Source organism: Propithecus coquereli, unplaced genomic scaffold (assembly GCF_000956105.1).
Source record: "Propithecus coquereli isolate 6110/MARCELLA unplaced genomic scaffold, Pcoq_1.0 Scaffold248, whole genome shotgun sequence".
In the NCBI taxonomy this organism is placed as follows: domain Eukaryota; kingdom Metazoa; phylum Chordata; class Mammalia; order Primates; family Indriidae; genus Propithecus; species Propithecus coquereli.
This window is the reverse complement of record NW_012148041.1, coordinates 1,317,660-1,334,550: the sequence shown is the minus strand read 5'-3', so window position 1 is coordinate 1,334,550 and position 16,891 is coordinate 1,317,660. Positions and strand designations below refer to the sequence as shown.

Below are 16,891 nucleotides of genomic sequence, written 5' to 3'. Positions count from 1 at the left end.
ATCCCTCACCCTATTTGAGGGGAATAAGAGACCACAGTGACTGACACACAGGCAGAGCGAGGCAGGAGAGATGTGGGCTGGGCTGGGGCAGGAAAGTATGTGTCCTACAGGGGAGGTTTTAGCTGGGGTGTGTGGATATTGAGGATACTGACGTGGTAGTAGTTTGTGGGTGGATTTTCCAAAGATAAAGGTTCTGTTTCTTCCTGGCTGACCACTTGGCTTAAGGGTTTATCCCCAAATCCCCATCACAACCTACCCAAAAGTAATGATGGCAGAATTCTCCCCATTCTAGAGACCAGGTTCTGAAGGTGCCATCCTCCTCCCCCATGACCTGCTGGTCAGAAGGGGAGCAAGCAGGAGTCCTGATCGAGTGGGAGGCTGGGTTCCAAGAGGCCCTTCCTGCCAGCGGCAGTCCCTGCCTCGGTGCCCTCGGGCATGCTGATGGGAGAAGTGCCCAGGGCCGTCCCCCTGCATGGCTGCTCTCCCTGCAGCCCGGTGCAGGGTTTGTCTCCAAGCCTAGCCCTTCCTCCCGTCTGCCTCCCTGCCACTGCTCACCTGAGGGGCCATCCTCTGGGCCCTGAGCCCTGCCTCTCAATGCCCTCTTGAGCCCCACCCTGCTGGCCTGCCCACTCGACCTCCCAAATGTCTCCCAAGGGCCTCCCTTCACCGGGAAGGGAAGGGGAAAGGCCCAGCATTTATTAGGCCCCTACTGAATGCCAAGTATGTCAGTGTCTTTACATGTGTAGCATTTCATTATCACCTTGGAAGACAGTGATTACCACCACCTGAAGGAAACTGAGGCTCGGTGAGGTTACTGGATCCACCCAAGGTCACCTGCTTGACACCCGGTGGAACTGGGACTTGAAGCTAAACCAGGCTTCGTGTTCGTCCGATAACACCTTCTTTTCACTGCATGCTCACTGTGCGCCAGGCACTTTGCCTCCATTAATCTCATGTAAACCTCAAAAGAAACCTTCAAGGAGGTCTTCATTCTCTTACTTTGCAGGCGAGGAAGCTGAGGCTCAGAGGAGTAAGGAACTTGGTGACAGCGGCTGTGATGGTTTTGTGTCAACTTGACTAGGCCACGGTACCCAGTTTTCGGTCAAACTAGTCTAGATGTTGCTAAGGTATTTTTTAGATGTGATGACATTTAAATCAGACTTTCAGTAAAGCAGATGACCCTCCATAATGTGTGTAAGCCTCATCCAATAGTTGCAGGTCTTAAGAAAAAAGAGTGAGCCCCACTCCAGCCCCCACCCTGAGGAAGATGGAATTCTAGCCCCAGACAGTCACTGGATTTTAGCTGCAACATCACCTTCCCTGCCTGGCAAAATTTGGACTCGACACCCCTACAACTGTGTGAGCCAATTCCTTAAAACATCTCTCTCTATACACACACACACCCCTTGTTGGTTCTGTTTCTCTGGAGAACCCTAATGGTGGCAGAGTGAGAATTATGGCCTAGAACCATCCAGCTCCTGGAGCTGAGCTCTTAACCACCATGCTCTACTACTACCCACGTATATCCTACATGCTCATAACTACTAACCAACGATGTTATTATGATAAACAGCAACAGGACACGGTCTTGCTAAGGAGAACACTGCGTCATTATCCGAATGTTTGGACTTCGTGTAAACGCCAGCACTGTCACCCAGAGAGTTAAGTATCAGTGTCACCATCTTTGATTACAGGTTCAGCAATTAGACACTATTGACCCTTCTTGCATAATTTGCGTGTGGTCGAGAGCTCCGCTGCATATCTGGTCTCCATGCTGGAGGTCTGCTGTTGTCATGGCTGCGAGGGCAGCCAGGAGGGGCCAGACCCCTCTATTTACTCTACTGGCAGAGCCCACCGGCAAACCGGCACCCTGAAGCTTCTGAAGTCAGGGCAAATTCTGTGGGGATCTGGGGCTGGGTTACCAAGCAGCCTCCTTTCTTCTGGGGTCCTATTTGCCTGGACTGTGGGCTCCAAGGTCAGGAACTCAGCCTTGTCCACCACTGAACAGCGACCCCGGCCCAGTGCCAGGCCCAGCCCAGATGCTCCCCAAGTGCTCACTGAGTGAGAGGCGGCACTGAGGCCAGGAGGAAGGACACTGTATCTTTCTCTTTCTCAGATGTGATTGGGATGGATGTCATCACAGCAGGAGGGAATGAGGACGGGATGGAGTGTGAACCCTGGCTCCAGCTACCCCTGCTCCTTTAACTAGCTGGGGGATCCCAGGCAAATGAGTTTCTGTCACCTCAGTTTCCCAGGTGCTGAGAGCTAATGGTAAGGCCTGTGTGCGTGCGGGTGAGGAGGAGGTGCTTGGCACAGATGGTGCAGAACTGCCGGAGGTCAGAGGTACAGCAACTGTGGAGCCTTCTTGCTGTTTTGGGGCTCGAGGCTGTACCCTGTCCTTATGGGTCCCTGAGGAGACTCTGGAGGCCAAAGTCACAGCTCATGGGGGTGAGGCAGGGAACCAGCAGGTGCTCAGATCTGTGGTGTGTTAGACACCATCATTGACTCTCACCTGTCTGGCCCCCAAGGTGGGCAGGACACAGCCCCTAAAGGTGAGGAGACTGAGACTTGGAGAACCGAAGGCATTGGCGAGGGCCACGCTCATAATGGAGGACCTGGGTTCCTGCCCTGGTGTGTGTGATTCAAAGCCTCTGCCCCCAACACAGGACGAGGCTCTGTCCCCAGAGCCTCTCACCTGCCAGCTCCTCCAACTCTTTTAACCTTTAAGAAAAAGCAGTGCAGGCTGGGGCTCTGGGAGGCCGAGGTGGGCGGATTGTTTGAGCTCAGGAGTTCGAAACCAGCCTGAGCAAGAGCGAGACCCCGTCTCTACTAAAAATAGAAAGAAATTAATCGAACAACTAAAAATATATATAAAAAATTAGCCAGGTATGGTGGCACATGCCTGTAGTCCCAGCTACTCGGGAGGCTGAGGCAGAAGGTTTGCTTGAGCCCAGGAGTCTGAGGTTGCTGTGAGCTAGGATGATGCCACGGCACTCTAGCCCGGGCAACACAGTGAGACTCTGTCTCAAAAAAAAAAAAAAAAAAAAGAAAAAGCAGTGCAGTTGCTTTTTATACACTGACTGCCACATTAGAAAAAAAATTTTTTTCCTTGGGGCCATGGTGTTTTATTATGAAAATAGAATAAAAACTTCAAAAACTAAAACAATCCTTTCCAATTTAGTGAAAAACTTGTTATTTTTTGTTTTCTGTGCATGAGTTCTATGCAACTTGAAAAATAGTTCTTGTGGCTCCCAAAGTGAAGAGATGTGTGAGTTACATATGCTTTATGGGGCCCCGGGCTCAAAACTAGCATGAGTTAAATACAACTCACGTGGCAGTTAATGGGTTAGATTATTAAAGTAGTACAGGCTTGCTGAGAAAAATACCTAAGAGTGTGCAGCATCTTATGACAGATCTTCCTTTTCCATGATCTGCTCCTCAGAGTTAGCCCCACTAGTCCTTTGCTGTAAGACCTTCTGGCACCTTCCATGATACATAAGGATGTGTAAACAACGGGACCCCCAGTTTGTCAGGAACGTATTTAATACCCACAGACCAGCCTCATCCTCGGTGACTCAGAGTGTTCCACTGCGTGGCTTTACCACAGTTTACATAGCCAGCTCCCACGGGCGGGCGCTTTCCTATTTTTTGCTCTTACGAGCAGTGCTGCGGTAACGAGCTGGTGCGGAAATCTCTGTGCATGCCGAGCCAGTATTTACACAGGACACGGTCCCAGGAGTGGAGCTGCAGGGTATGAACCACGCACACTAAGAAGTGTCGGTTGGCGCTGCCCTTCCACCCTGGCTGGTGGGAGGACCAAGTCCTCGTCTCTGGCCAACAATGACCACGTGGTCCTCTCTGCCGGTCTGACAGGGGAAAGGACAATGCATCTTGAGACGCCCTCTCTGAACTCCAGGTTAGACTGAGAAGCCTGCTGTATTACCTGGCCATTTGTATCTGTCCTACTGTGAACTGTGTAGATTTTTCTGTTAGGCGGCTTGTCTTGCAGAATTTGTGGGGACTCCTTACATACTACGGCTTTAACACATAGTGATTACGTTCAACAGTCCTATTTCAATTACTGAACAAGGAAGTCCTTCTACCTCCATTTCATCCATTCACTGATAAACGGAATCTATGAAACACCACCTCATACCCGGCACTGTGTGAGTGGCTAGACAAATTCTGCCCTGGACACTGCCCCCACCCCCAACCCATGCCCTAAGTTCCACCGATAAAGCTGCCTGAGGTGTCATCGTCATGCCTGCCTACCCCTGCCTCTGCTCCCGGGCACCACACCGTGGCCTGCACGGGAACAGCAGTGCGACTTGGGCATACAGCATTGGTCCCGACAAGGGGTGTGTGGGAACCCCAGGACAGGACGGCGCTCTGCAGGTGACTTCTATCTGCCAAGGCCCAGATGTGGGGATGAGGTGGGCTAGGGCAGGCGCTGTGGCCTTCTTTTCCCCACTCATTCTGTCTTGGCGTCCTGTGACATCTCGTGCTCATTCTTAGAACCAGGTGTCTTCCCCTGTGCTTTCTAACCCTCCTTGCCTTCCTCAGGTTCAGAACAGTATGTGGTATTAGCACTGAGTGAATTACCACTGCTGGTCAGCCATTCCTCTCTGCTGAGCCACCAGCCTACAGGGAGTAGCTTATTCTGGGGATGGGGGACACCTTTGCTTTGGCCCTGGATCACACCAATTCTACTTCAGTCATTCCTGCGTGTCTCAGTGGGATCAGAAGGACCGGATGGATGACTTTTCCTCCCCTATTCCACCCCTTCTCCTGAAGAGAAGAACCTCTGCAAAATCCCAGGCCTTGCTTTGCAGGTTCAAGGTGATGCGGCTCAAGAATTCATTCAGGCCCCTCTTAGCTGCAGACCCAGGCAGGCGCCGAGCTACCTCCACATCCTCCACCCTGCCTTAACTCGGACGCCACTGCCTCCTTTTGCCCCATGCAGACACAGGGTTCCAGAGCCCATCTCCGCCCTGAATTACCACCTGTGGCCTGCGTCTCTTTCCTTCAGCTGACACCAGCAGCAAGATCAGGGTGTGTACTCCTGGCAGTACGTCCTCTCGTGACCCTGAGTTCCCTCTGAGGGAAGGGAGCGAGGATCAGCAGATGTGCTGGTCCTGCGGCCCCCAGGTTTGGAGAGAAGTGGAGGGAGAAGGGGAGAAGCTGAGTGCATGGACGGAGAGCAGGGAAGGGCAGCATTAGCAGCATGAAAAGCCAGGGTAGAGGGGGCGTTCTAGGTGCCCCGAAAGTGGACACAGCAGTATGGGGTACCAGAGAGAACTGTCTATACTGCTGCTGACGGCAGACAAAGTAGAGCCAAAAAGTGAGACTACTCAAGCTGTTTGGCTGCGCAAAAGTCATATTAATTATGTTCATACTAACTATTTAGCGTTTCTACCTAATTACAATGCAGCTCAATAATGACGTGTATAATTCGCACCAGATCAACTGAGCTGTGTGTTTCAACTGACCTAACAATCACAGGCACAGCTGATCTTTCCAGAGTGCTGTCAGTGCAGATTGGCTCCGGATGCCTTGTGACAGCAGTGTGGCAATCACAATGATGAAGACAACATGCATTCCAAATGTCCACTCATTCACTTCTCACGAAGCCCACATCCATGTCACCTACTATCCCAGCCTGCGTTACAGAAAGAAGAGGTGCAACTTGCCCAAGGCCCTGCAGCTGATGAGTGGCTGCCTGGCTCCAGTCCTTAACCACTCTGCACTCCACATGCTGCTGCTCGCAGAGGGGCAGGATCCCAGTTCCACCCAGCTCGGCCTCCTCTGCCCCTTCTCACCTGTGTAGCTGCTGGAAGGAAGTGTATGCTCTGGTCCCCCATTGAGCTCTGGGGCTCCTTCTGCCTCTGCCACTTCCTCTTTCTCCTCCTCTTCCCGGACCTCAGGGGCCTCCTCCTGTGGCTGCTCCATGGCTGATCTCCCCTCGGCGCCACGCCTGCAGGCCCGGTCATAGCTCTGGCATCATCTGGGTCTGAACGCAGAGGGACCTCTACAGGGCGGTTCCAATCAGCCTGGACAGAGGGAAGACAGGAAGAAGTTGGGGGAGGCGGTAACAAGGGAGAGAGGGTGGCAGGAGTGGGGTACACTTGGGGGCTATCACCGTGGAAGGGGTTCCTCTGCTCTTGCTCCTTCCTCAGTCCCTGCTGTGCTACTACATTGTCCCTTCTCCTTGTATCACAAATCACCTGCCCTTCTGCCTATGCCCACCTGGCTCTTGTGACGGGTTTGTGGGGTTCAGAGCAGGCTCCATTAGCCAGAGAGGGTGACACACTGCTGTGCCACCTTTCCCTGCCTCCTCTGCTGCATCCTGTTCTTTGAGCCTCCCTGAGTCTCCAGAAGCCACGTCAGAATGACTTGAGTGGCTTTTCCCAACTCTCCAGCCCCCTTGGAGATCCAGATATGCACCGTGCCTCCCAACCTCCACCCTGTCCCGACCAGCACTCAGGCCCAAGAATCACAGCTCTCCTGGGCCACTGTTCTTGAAGAGGGTGGGTCCCATTCTTCCTGTGTTGGGTGTGGAAAAAGACATGGACCCTAGCTGTGCTTGGCTCACATTGACAGCAGATCTGCAATCAATGGCAGAGCCATCAGGCAAGGGGAGATGTGCTTTGTCCTGGAATCTTCCAAGGTGGGTTATTGGGTGGTGACCCCATGTCCACATCATACAAGGGAAGGCAGTTCCAACCTCCAGCAAGTAAAACATTGTCCACTAATGCCACAGTCAGAGATGGTAAGATCATGAGGTGCTATGGGAAACAGCAGGGAGATGCCCGCAGCAATACGGGCCTTGTAGAAGGATTGGGAAGGATTGTGGAAGAAAAGGTCTGCTTTAGGGAGATCTGAGCATCTGTGGGACCCCTTCTCCTGGATATCCCACAGGCAGCTCAAACTCGAGCTGTCCAACAGAACCCACCATCTTCTCCCAAACGTGCTCTTCCTCTGGTAATCCCTACTCCAGTAACCCCACCACCACCCACGCACCCACTCACCAAAGCCTGGGAGTGATGAGACTCCTTCCTCTCTGCCCCTTCTCTAGGGCTGCCAACTTGGCCGGATGTCGGAATCACTGGGGTTTTTAAAAAAATACAGATGTCTGGGCCCATCCCCAGAGAGTCTCATTTGATTGGTTTGGGGAGCAGCCTGGGCACTGGGGTTTTTATTTTTTAATTCCTCTGGTGATTGCAAGGTGCAGCCAAGCTTGAGAACCACTGTTCCACAGCAAAGCAACTTTCAACTGGTAGTAAACCATTCCCTCTCAACACATTTTAACTCCCTTCCGTCCTAGTTGGTCTCCTAAAGGCAGTTTGGAAATTCAGTCCTAGAGTCTAAGAGATAGAAAGCTAGGGAGCCCCAGATGTAGATTTGGGAGGAATTCTTCTGGATGTGATAGCCACAGGAAGGGATGCAGTTCACTGAAGGAGAGAGCAACATGTTAAAGGAGGAAAAAATAAATCATCTGGGAGGCAGGTGCCATGGCACATGTCTATAATCCCAGCTACTTGGGAGATCGCTTGAGGCCAGGAATTCAAGGTTGCAATGAGCTATGATCATGCCACTGTACTCTAGCCTGGGTGACAGAGCGAGACTCTGTCTCTTAAAGAAAAAATTTAATAAGTTTGATTACATAAAAATATAATCTTTCTACATGTTAAGAACCATAAGAAAAAAAAGACAAGCTGAGAAAAATATTTGCAACTCTCATCAGACAATTTAGGGCTAATTTCTCTAAAATCGTTTCTACAAATTAGTAAGAAAAGACTAGCAGTCCAATAGAAAAATGGGCCCCTGATATGAACAGTTCATAGAAAAGGTATAAATTTGCCTCTTAAACATATAAAAAGATGTTTAACATTACCCATAAAAAAGAGCAATGCAAAGTAAAACAACATTGAAATACCTTTTTATAATCAGATTAAAAACAGATGCTAGCTAACACATTGTTGCTGAGCATGCAGAGAAATATATTCTCGCACATCCCTGGTAGGAAGGTAAATTGGAACAGTCCCTACAGAGGGAAATTTAGCCGATCTATCTAAATCACAAGTGCACGTATCCTTTGACCCAGAAATACTACTTCCAGGTTGTATCCTACATCTATACTTCTACACAAGCAAGATGATGAAGTATTAGTACAAGGTTATTAATTACAGTATTATTTGACTGTAAGAGGTGGAGAATAAGCTAAATGCCCATTAACAGGGGACTTTTAAAATAAATATATGATAACATGGAATTGTATGTAGCAACAGAGAAGAATGAAGTAGTTTACAAACTGATAGAAGTACTTCTAAGATATATTGATAAGTGAAGAGAACTATTTGCAGGATGAAGAGCTAAAAAGACGTACTGAAGCTGTATTTGCCTGTATATGTGTGAGACAGCTCTGGAAGGCCACAAGAGAACCTGGGGACACCAGGTGCCTCTGAGGAGGGGACTGAGTATCTGGGTCACTATGGGAGAGAGATTATTTTCACTATATCTTTTACACCTTTTAAAAGTTGAGCTACAGGAATGTTAGCTCTTCTAAAAATGATTTCAACTGGAATAAAATAAAAAAGCAAAACTCACAAACAACAATGTGGAAGATGAGAGGGAGTGATGAGCGTTCAACTGTTCAGGTCCCTGTATTTTTCTGAAGATGGCCTGAGATGCTAATTAACTTTATTCACTTCAGTCAAATATGCATATGGAAAAAATTCAAAGGTAATGACCAAGATACCATAGGCAGAACGTATAATTTCCAAATTATTGCAGTAGGGTGGGAACACGTAGGGAAGGCCACGCAAAACTCGAGCTTTCTGACTGCGAACGCCTCACAGACAGCAGAGCAGACTGCAAAGACGTGACTACATGCACCGCGGGATCCCAGACCGGATCCCGCAGCAGAAAGGAGGACAGTCGTGGAATCACTGGTAAGTTCCGAATAGTCTGTTTAGCTTTGTTAACAGCACCTGCCGGTGCTCATTTACGTGAGACGCTAATGTTAGCCGGGTGAAGGGTGTGTGGGGACTCTGCAACTTTTGTGTAACACTCATCTTTTTTCAAAATAGAGTTTAAAAAACAAAGCTTAAACAAACCTGGCTTTCTGGCTTCTCTTGAAAATTGGGCAGACCGGGCCACTGGGCACCTGCATGCCCCTGGCACCACCCCCAGGCCGAGCAATGGCCGTCCACTTGTGGCCACTGCCATCATCTCCACTACTGGTTGTAGCCACTTCACTCATTTACACTGCACTGCAGGGACTGGAGAGTTTTAGTGTAAATCAGTTCCTCAAGGATCGATCCCTGATCGCTCACCCCCGGGTGTTAAACTTGGGAATCACCAGACTAGAGCACAGGAAATGGTCAGAGGCGCCGTCCTGCCACATGGCTGTCTCTGCAAGGGCAGCCACTCCCAGTCTCTCCAATCCCATTCCCCTTCTTCCCTACCGAGTCCTAGTGTTCGGATTAGCAATGTGCCCAGCTAGCGATTTCCCAAGCTCTCTCGTAGCTACGGTGTTCACGTGGCATAATTCTGACCAACAATATGTAAACAGAAATCTATTGAGAGGGGCTTCTGAAAAAGCTATTCTTTCCTGTTGAGAGAGACAAACTTCCGCCCTTCCTGTCTTCCCACCTGGAACAGGAATACTATGCCTAGAGGCGTAGTAGCTACCTTCGGAGCATGGAAGACAGAAGTTAGAAGGAGCTGCTGGACTAGCCCTGGAATGCCTACCTCTAGACTACGTGTTAGGGGAAAAAGTTAAACTGTTTGCCAGATTTCTCTTGCATGCAACTCAACAGAACCCTAACCGAAACAGGAGATATAAAGACACTTAGATAAAGAGGAGAGTGGGGTGCAGGGTGGAGGTTGGCAACAACATGGAAAAGGGACCTGCACTCACCAAGAGCAGTCTGTGACTGCTGTGGCACTGGTAAGCGCCAACAAGTACCAGAGACGCTACTGAAAGGCTGGCAGGTGGGGGGGCAGGGGCAGGGCAGGTGAGAGACCCTTCTCAACCAGGCGTATGGCTGAGGGGCCACAAGAGGCTTCTGAGGAGCAGCGTCACGAGCAGCACTGGTGACAAGGGTCGGACGACGAGACTCCCAGGAACCACGGCACAGTGGGCACTGGCCGGGTGGGTGGGGAGAGGCTGATGAGAACAAACTGGTTTCGGATCCATGCAGCCTGTGTGTCGGTGGACACAGGAAATGCACGCTGGGCTGAACGCAAAGGCTGTGGTGACAAGAGCCAGGAAGAGGGAGACGTGAAGGTTTGGGGTCCCCCAGCAGGTAGTAATAGAGGAGGAAACACTGCAACACTGCCTTGTATATACAGCGACACAATGTTCTCTCACACATCTCCTCACCCTCTGATCCTCTGAGTGACCCTGAGGAGGAGGGACGGAGTTCACTGTCATGACTGAATCCTGGAGCGCGGCGTGGGTGAGTGCCCACGACTGGGAGCCCACCACGCATCAGGCGCCTGCTGGGGCAGGACAAGCTCCCACTCAGTCCTCATGAGCCCCATAGGGCGGCCCTCCTTGGCTCCCCCGGCAGGTGAGGGCGGGGACAAGCCTGGGGATCCGGACACGGTGTCCCTCAGAGAACACGCCGCAGGGTGAAGCAGAGGATAGAGCTCTGGACACAGCACAGCGGGGCTGGAGGCTGGCCAGGCCTCTGACAGCTGTGTGCCCTGGGCCAGGTTCCTCACCCCGAGCCTCAGCCCCCACTCCCACACGCCGGCTGGTAGTAGGTTTCTTCTAGCAGGACCAGGAGAACTGCTGTTAGTTTTTAGGGAGGGCACATGGCTGTCTCTTAGGATCAGACGCAGTTCTGGGCTCTTGCTGGAGTGGAGGATTTGGGACCAGTGCCTGGTTCCCATGCTGACATTTCTCCCCAGCCCAGAGTGGTCTCTTCTGGTTGCAACCTCTTAAGGACACCAGTTAAAGGGGAGGGAGCTGTGGTCTGGCTGTTCTCAAGCCCACCCACGTCCTGTGGGATGCTTCCTGTTTAGATTTAACGTCGGTGCTGTGGACCATTCCTGTATTTTGCCAGAAGCCATCCACGTTCACCCAGCCCTGATTATTCCATCTACAACTGAGGTCTGCCATCTACCCAGCAGCCAAGGCTGTCCCCACTCCACCACGGTTCTCAGATCGCACAGCTGGGAACAACCTAGGCTCTCCCCTAGCACCCTGGACCCAGGCCCGCAGGTGGATTTTCGCAAGTTCCTGCCACCCCACCCACCATCAACCCTGCAGTGAACCCTATTCTCTGCTTTCTTTTTTCAGCTCTGGCACTAAAAATAACACAGCCTGGCACTAGGTTTAACTTGTATGTGGGTGAAAACCCTGGTTTTTGCTATCGTCCCAGTGTTGGCTGTCTCCCCTCTCCACCCCCAGCACTGTGCCAGAGACCAGAGCTCTGATCACGCCACAGCTTTGCCCTACTTAAGAGGCTGGAGCTTTACACCCTTGGACAAAGTATCGAAAGAATTTCTTGTAAAACCAACCCCTGGACGGCTCAGATTCCGGTGTGCACGCACGCGTGTGTATACACACACAAGCCCACGGTGCACTGCAGCCCCAGGGCTCCCACTCTAACACCCCCGTCTTGCCCCAAGAAGAAACTCAGCTCCTCCGTGGGGGGCTCAGGTGCAGGGCAGGGCACGACTTCATCCATTCCCATTGGCGGGGGAATTTCATGGGCAGAGGTAGTTAGGACCTTAACCCAAATGACCCAAAGCTCTAGAGAGGCCTGGTCTGGGGCCAGAGCAACCAAGCCTCCTGGGGCCTTAGTCCTTCCCCCCAAGTTTGTTGTTCCCCGCCCACCTCTCTGGTAGGAGCAGGGAGGGGCTCCTTTTCAAAGCAGTCCTCTGGCCTCCAGCCCAGCAGGGCAACCCCCAAGTGCCTTGTGCTCCTTGTGGTGACTCAGGAGTTTCCCCGATGCCTGCTGGCAGGCCATATGCCCAAGGTATGAGCGGGGGCAGTTGGTGTGCCAGGGGCTGCTGGGGCCTCCATGGGCTCCACCCACCACATGGCACAGCCTGATGGGCCTTCGTCCTGTACCAGAGCCTGAGCGGGGTCACCACCTCCATCACGACGGTACCAGCTTCTGTCACTGAGGGCTTACTACACACCAGGTCTGTGTATATTGACACATCTAATCCTCACAACCCTGAGTCAAGTTCTGTTATTATCCCCATTTAACTGATGAGGAAACTGCAGCCCAGAAAGGGAAAGTTACCTGGCTCAAGGTCACAGAGCAACTGGATAAGCAGGACCTGAATCCAGGCAGACTGACTGAAGTCTGAGCCACTGTGCTGAGTGCCTCCCCTATGGTGCTGGGCAAGACAGAACCGGCAGCTGGCATGCCCTTGCCCAGCTGGGACCGCAGAGGCCTGGAAGCTGCTCTTGAGAGCTCGTTTGGAGGTTCTGGCAGGCGAGTGCAGCTACTCACATACCCCTGACTAAAGAATGGTCCTTTGTCAGGGAAGGTCGTCCTCCTAACTGAGCGTGCAGCTTTGGGAGCGACGCACCTGGAGCACTGAGGGAGGAAGGGGACACCAGCCCACCAGCCAGATCACCCGCATCAACCCTGGCGACTGATGGGGTGACAGATGTCGCAGCCAGATGCCTTCACATCCTGGAAGCTGCTCTTAGTGTCAGTCTGGAGCCATCACTCCTGAATCCTCTGGCTGCCAGTCTCCAGCTGTTTCTGTCAAGAACACCCTGGTCAAAGCCCTTCTGGATATTCCTGCCAGACAATGACCCCTGTGTGAAGACAGCCACGGGCTGTTTCCTGTCTCCCTCTCCAGCCCCTCCTCTTGCTCAGTCCCCACTCACGCCACGTTCCAGCATCACTTCCTCAACAGCGAGGCTCACGCTGGCTGAGCCTGGAATGCTGCCCCTTCCACTGGCTAAAAGCCTATTCTCCTTCAAGACCTACCTGCACCTCCTCTTTCAGGAAGCTCTCCTGGACTAGCCCCGTTCTGTTCCTTCTCACTGCAACCCTGACCCAAGCCCTCCACATCTGCAGTTACTACGCCAAACTGCAATGTCTGTTGCAACGTCAGTTACCAGGTGAGGCTGACAACTCTGGCCTCGCCACGTTATTGGTTTCCCAGAGAATGCCCTCTATCTCGCTGAGGTAGGTTCCTAGCACCTGGCCACAGTGCTTGGCATTTAGTGGATGCTCAACATACACTCACTGAATGAATACACTAAAAATACTAACCTTAGTCACATTGTTTTTAGCTGTAGCATTTGCCACTGTATCCGTTTTCATGTATCATTGTCACTGAGATGCAACACCCCATAGAAGTTAATTCTCCAGCTTCTGTGCCAGGCCTGGGTTCAAACCCTGGCTCTGTCCCTCCCTCTCTGTGACTGGCGGAAGACACTAATGAGGTTCTCAGCCCTAAAACTGGGATACTACCACCTACCTTGAAAGGCTGTTGTGTGGATTAAACAACCACGAGTGATTGCTTACCAGTGCTGGGTACACGGTAAGTGTCCAACGAATAGGGGCTGTGACCGCCGTTATCACTGTTGGCTTGTCTTACGGGACTACGTGGAGCTAGCGATACCCCAGCTCTGGAAATGTGCCAGTACAGAGGCCCCGGGACCTTCACGGAGACTCTCTTAATTCCCTGCCCCACCCTCACTGTGAAGAGACAGAACTGGCAGGGAGCTCCCGACTCCGGACACAGGCTTTTCTGTTCAGAGAAGGCGCAAACCTTCGTCCACCTCTTACCCCCCGTGCCCTTGACCCAGTTGCTGCCATTTCCTCCTTCCCCCTACCCTGCAGGGGGCATGAGGGTCAGCAGCCTCTGGATTAAGGACAGCAGTTGCCCTGTGTCCCTGGCAAGCGCTTTCAGGATCAGCAGTGAGGGAGGCCACGGAAGAATGGGGCCGGCTGACTCCCTCCCAACCTTCCCTGTCAATCATTAATGCGGGCGCTGACCCACTGCCCTGGTTTTCCAGGCCAGCACTCCCTGGTGCTCTCTGCTTCCCGTTTGCCAATCCAGGTCACCCTATCCCTCTCGGAGCACAGGAGAGGCCTGTGTGGCCTTCTAGGTTGCTAGGATCACCCCAGTGGGTCACCTGAGGCCAACCCATAGGAATGGCCTGGGCTGGTTTGGCTCAGAGCATGCTGGACTGAGAAAGGACAGCCAGGAGGCCACCCTGCATTCCACAGTTCTTCCAACTGCCCCAAGCGTCGGCCCTTAGGAACAACCAGCCTCCGAGAGCCAGAGAATGTCCTGGAGAAGAGGCAGAGAGGGAAGGGTGCTCTTCACCCAGGACGTGGAAAGCTGCTGCAGTGAGGGGCCTCAGGCGCGCTGCCACCTGCACGCCGCAGAGCGAGGGGCACCTGGCTCTCTGCCATCGGCCCTCAGCTGGGAGGGCTAAGGTGCCGACCACCTCTGCCTGCAGCCACGGAAGACTGCGAAGATAGTATATAAACCTACGGCTTTCGCAAACGAGAGGCTCGGTGACGTCAAAACACGTACACAAGTACAGAAACAAAACTAGAAAGACAGGGCCCAAAATGTTAACCCTACTTTTCTCTGAGGGATGGAGTTGTAGGTGATTCTTATTTTCTTAATTACATTTTTCTGTGTTCTCCAAATCCTTTACAGTGAGCCTAGGCATACCTTTGTGATTGAGGGGAAAGGAGAGACATTTTTAAGAGTGCTTTGCACAAAGAAAACCAAATAATATGCTGAGAGATGCCAACGAAGTAAAGGAAGGGCCTGCCCAGGTCCCAGGAGAGACCCAGACCTTTCTCACTGAAGCTTTCACAGAGCTGAGGACCCTGCACTGCGTGGAGAGGCCTCTGAGGACAGGCGGTTCTGCCAGCGGGCAGAGGGGCAGCTGGGGACCTTGCCAGAGCCCTTCTCACTAGGACCCCAGGGGCTGTGCGCGAGGGCACCATCGCTGACTCTCTGCCCTTCTTCTGGTCCCTGCCAGCTGCTTTCATTCCCTGTTCAACAAATATTTGTGAAGCACCTGCCCTCATGTGCCAGGCTACATTAGTCACATCACTGACACAAACACTATGAACGATGACCAGGGCTCTAGAAAGGACACGTGATGGGCGTGGTGGCACACCACGTGGGGGCACACTCAGAACGCACAAGTCTAGTGTGGGCAGTCGTCTTCCTGAGGACGTTATGTGGCCTTTGACCAAGAGGCAGGTTGAGTGGGGTTCCAGGGCAATGGGGGACAGAGATGTGAAAAGGCCCATGGAGGGAGGACGGGGACATGGACTGTCTGAGGGGTGGAGAGAACAGCTGTGCAGCTGAGTGCCCAGAGCACGGGGACGCAAGCCCAGGTCTGTGGCTGCAGATCACACGGGGTATCAGAGTATCAAAGGATAAGGATGTGGGTGTTTACCCTAGGGGCAACAGACAGCCCAGGACCCAGGGCGGTTATGAAGAGAATGGGTAGCACTTTTTTTTTTTTTTTTCCAGAGACAGGGTCTTGCTCCATTGCCCAGGCTGGAGTGCAGTGGCACAATCATAGCTCACTGCAGCCTCGAACTCCTGGGCTCAAGCGATCCTCCCGCCTCCACTTCCCAAAGTACAGGCATTATAGGGAGAGCCAATGCGCCCAGCCTCCCTTTACGATCTTATGCTGGCTGTGCCTTTCAATACCTCTATATACTGAGAACTCCCAAATTCATTTCTCCAGCCCAGCTTCTCTGACATCTCCACGTGGATGTTCAATGGTATTACAAGCCTAACACATCCAAACTGAGCCCTTCACCTTCCCCCATGGTCTTTCCCAGCTCAGTAGATGAAAACTCCAACCTTCCAGTTGGTCAGGCCAAAACATTAGAGTCAGCAAATCCTGTTGGTTCTGTCTTTAGCAAATAATCATAATCTAATCACCTCTCACCACCTCCATTGCTATGACCCTGGGCCAAGCCAACATCATCCTTGCCTGGATTATTGTAGTGGCCTCCTAACTGCCTTCGCTGCGTCTAGCTCTCAATCCACCGCCTTCTTTCCATACACCAGTCAGAGTGATCCTTTTAAAATGTAAGTCAGATTCTGTCCCTCCTGTGATCAAATCCCTCCAAGAGCTTCCCATGTCAGAGAAAAAGCCCATTTCACACTGGCCAACTAGGTCTTCGGGAACCGGTGCCCCTACTATGTTACATTCCTTCTAGTGTACTATGCACAGAACTTGGCCTCCTCCTGAACCCAGCAGGCCACCCTGCCTCGAGGCCTTCTAGCTGCTCTTCTCCCTAGCCGAAGTTCTTCCCCCAGTTACCTACCTCCCCAGCTCACTGCCTCACCTCCTTCAGGTCTCTCCTCAAATGTGACCATCTCCGTGAGGCCTTCCAGACCCCCTATTTAAAACCAGCCCAGCCTACCCTCGGGTACTTCCACCCCACGCCCTCGCTTCAGTTTTCTCCTTAGCTTTCACCACTGCCTGGCACAGTGCACATATATTTTCTCATTTGCTTAGTGCTTGTCTCTTCCCAAAAGAATGTCAGCCCCATGAGCCAGAGATTTTTATCTGTTAGATTCACACTAATCTCAAGTCTTAGAGGAGTGACTGGCAGATAGTAATTGCTCAATAAATACTTGCTGAATAAATGAACAACTTTTTTTTTTTTTCTTTTGAGACACAGTCTCGCTTTGTTGCCCTGGCTAAAGTGAGTGCTGTGGCATCAGCCTAGCTCACAGCAACCTCAAACTCCTGGGCTCAAGCGATCCTACTGCCTCAGCCCCCCGAGTAGCTGGGACTACAGGCATGCGCCACCATGCTCGACTAATTTTTTCTATATATTTTTAGTTGTCCGATTAATTTCTATTTTTTTAGTAGAGACGGGGTCTCACTCTTGCTCAGGCTGGTCTC

General features: G+C 52.0%; 1 protein-coding gene across 1 annotated transcript in view; it reads right to left on the bottom strand.

Annotated features, from left to right (window-relative positions):
• Positions 1–16,891, bottom strand: part of PPARD (peroxisome proliferator-activated receptor delta) — a 68,309-nt gene that overhangs the window by 7,507 nt on the left and 43,911 nt on the right. Inside the window, exon 2 of the mRNA XM_012646651.1 lies at positions 5,820–6,050. Within this exon, the coding sequence (XP_012502105.1) occupies positions 5,820–5,949 (130 nt within the window). The 5' untranslated portion in view covers positions 5,950–6,050. The remainder of the gene's footprint in view (positions 1–5,819; positions 6,051–16,891) is intronic.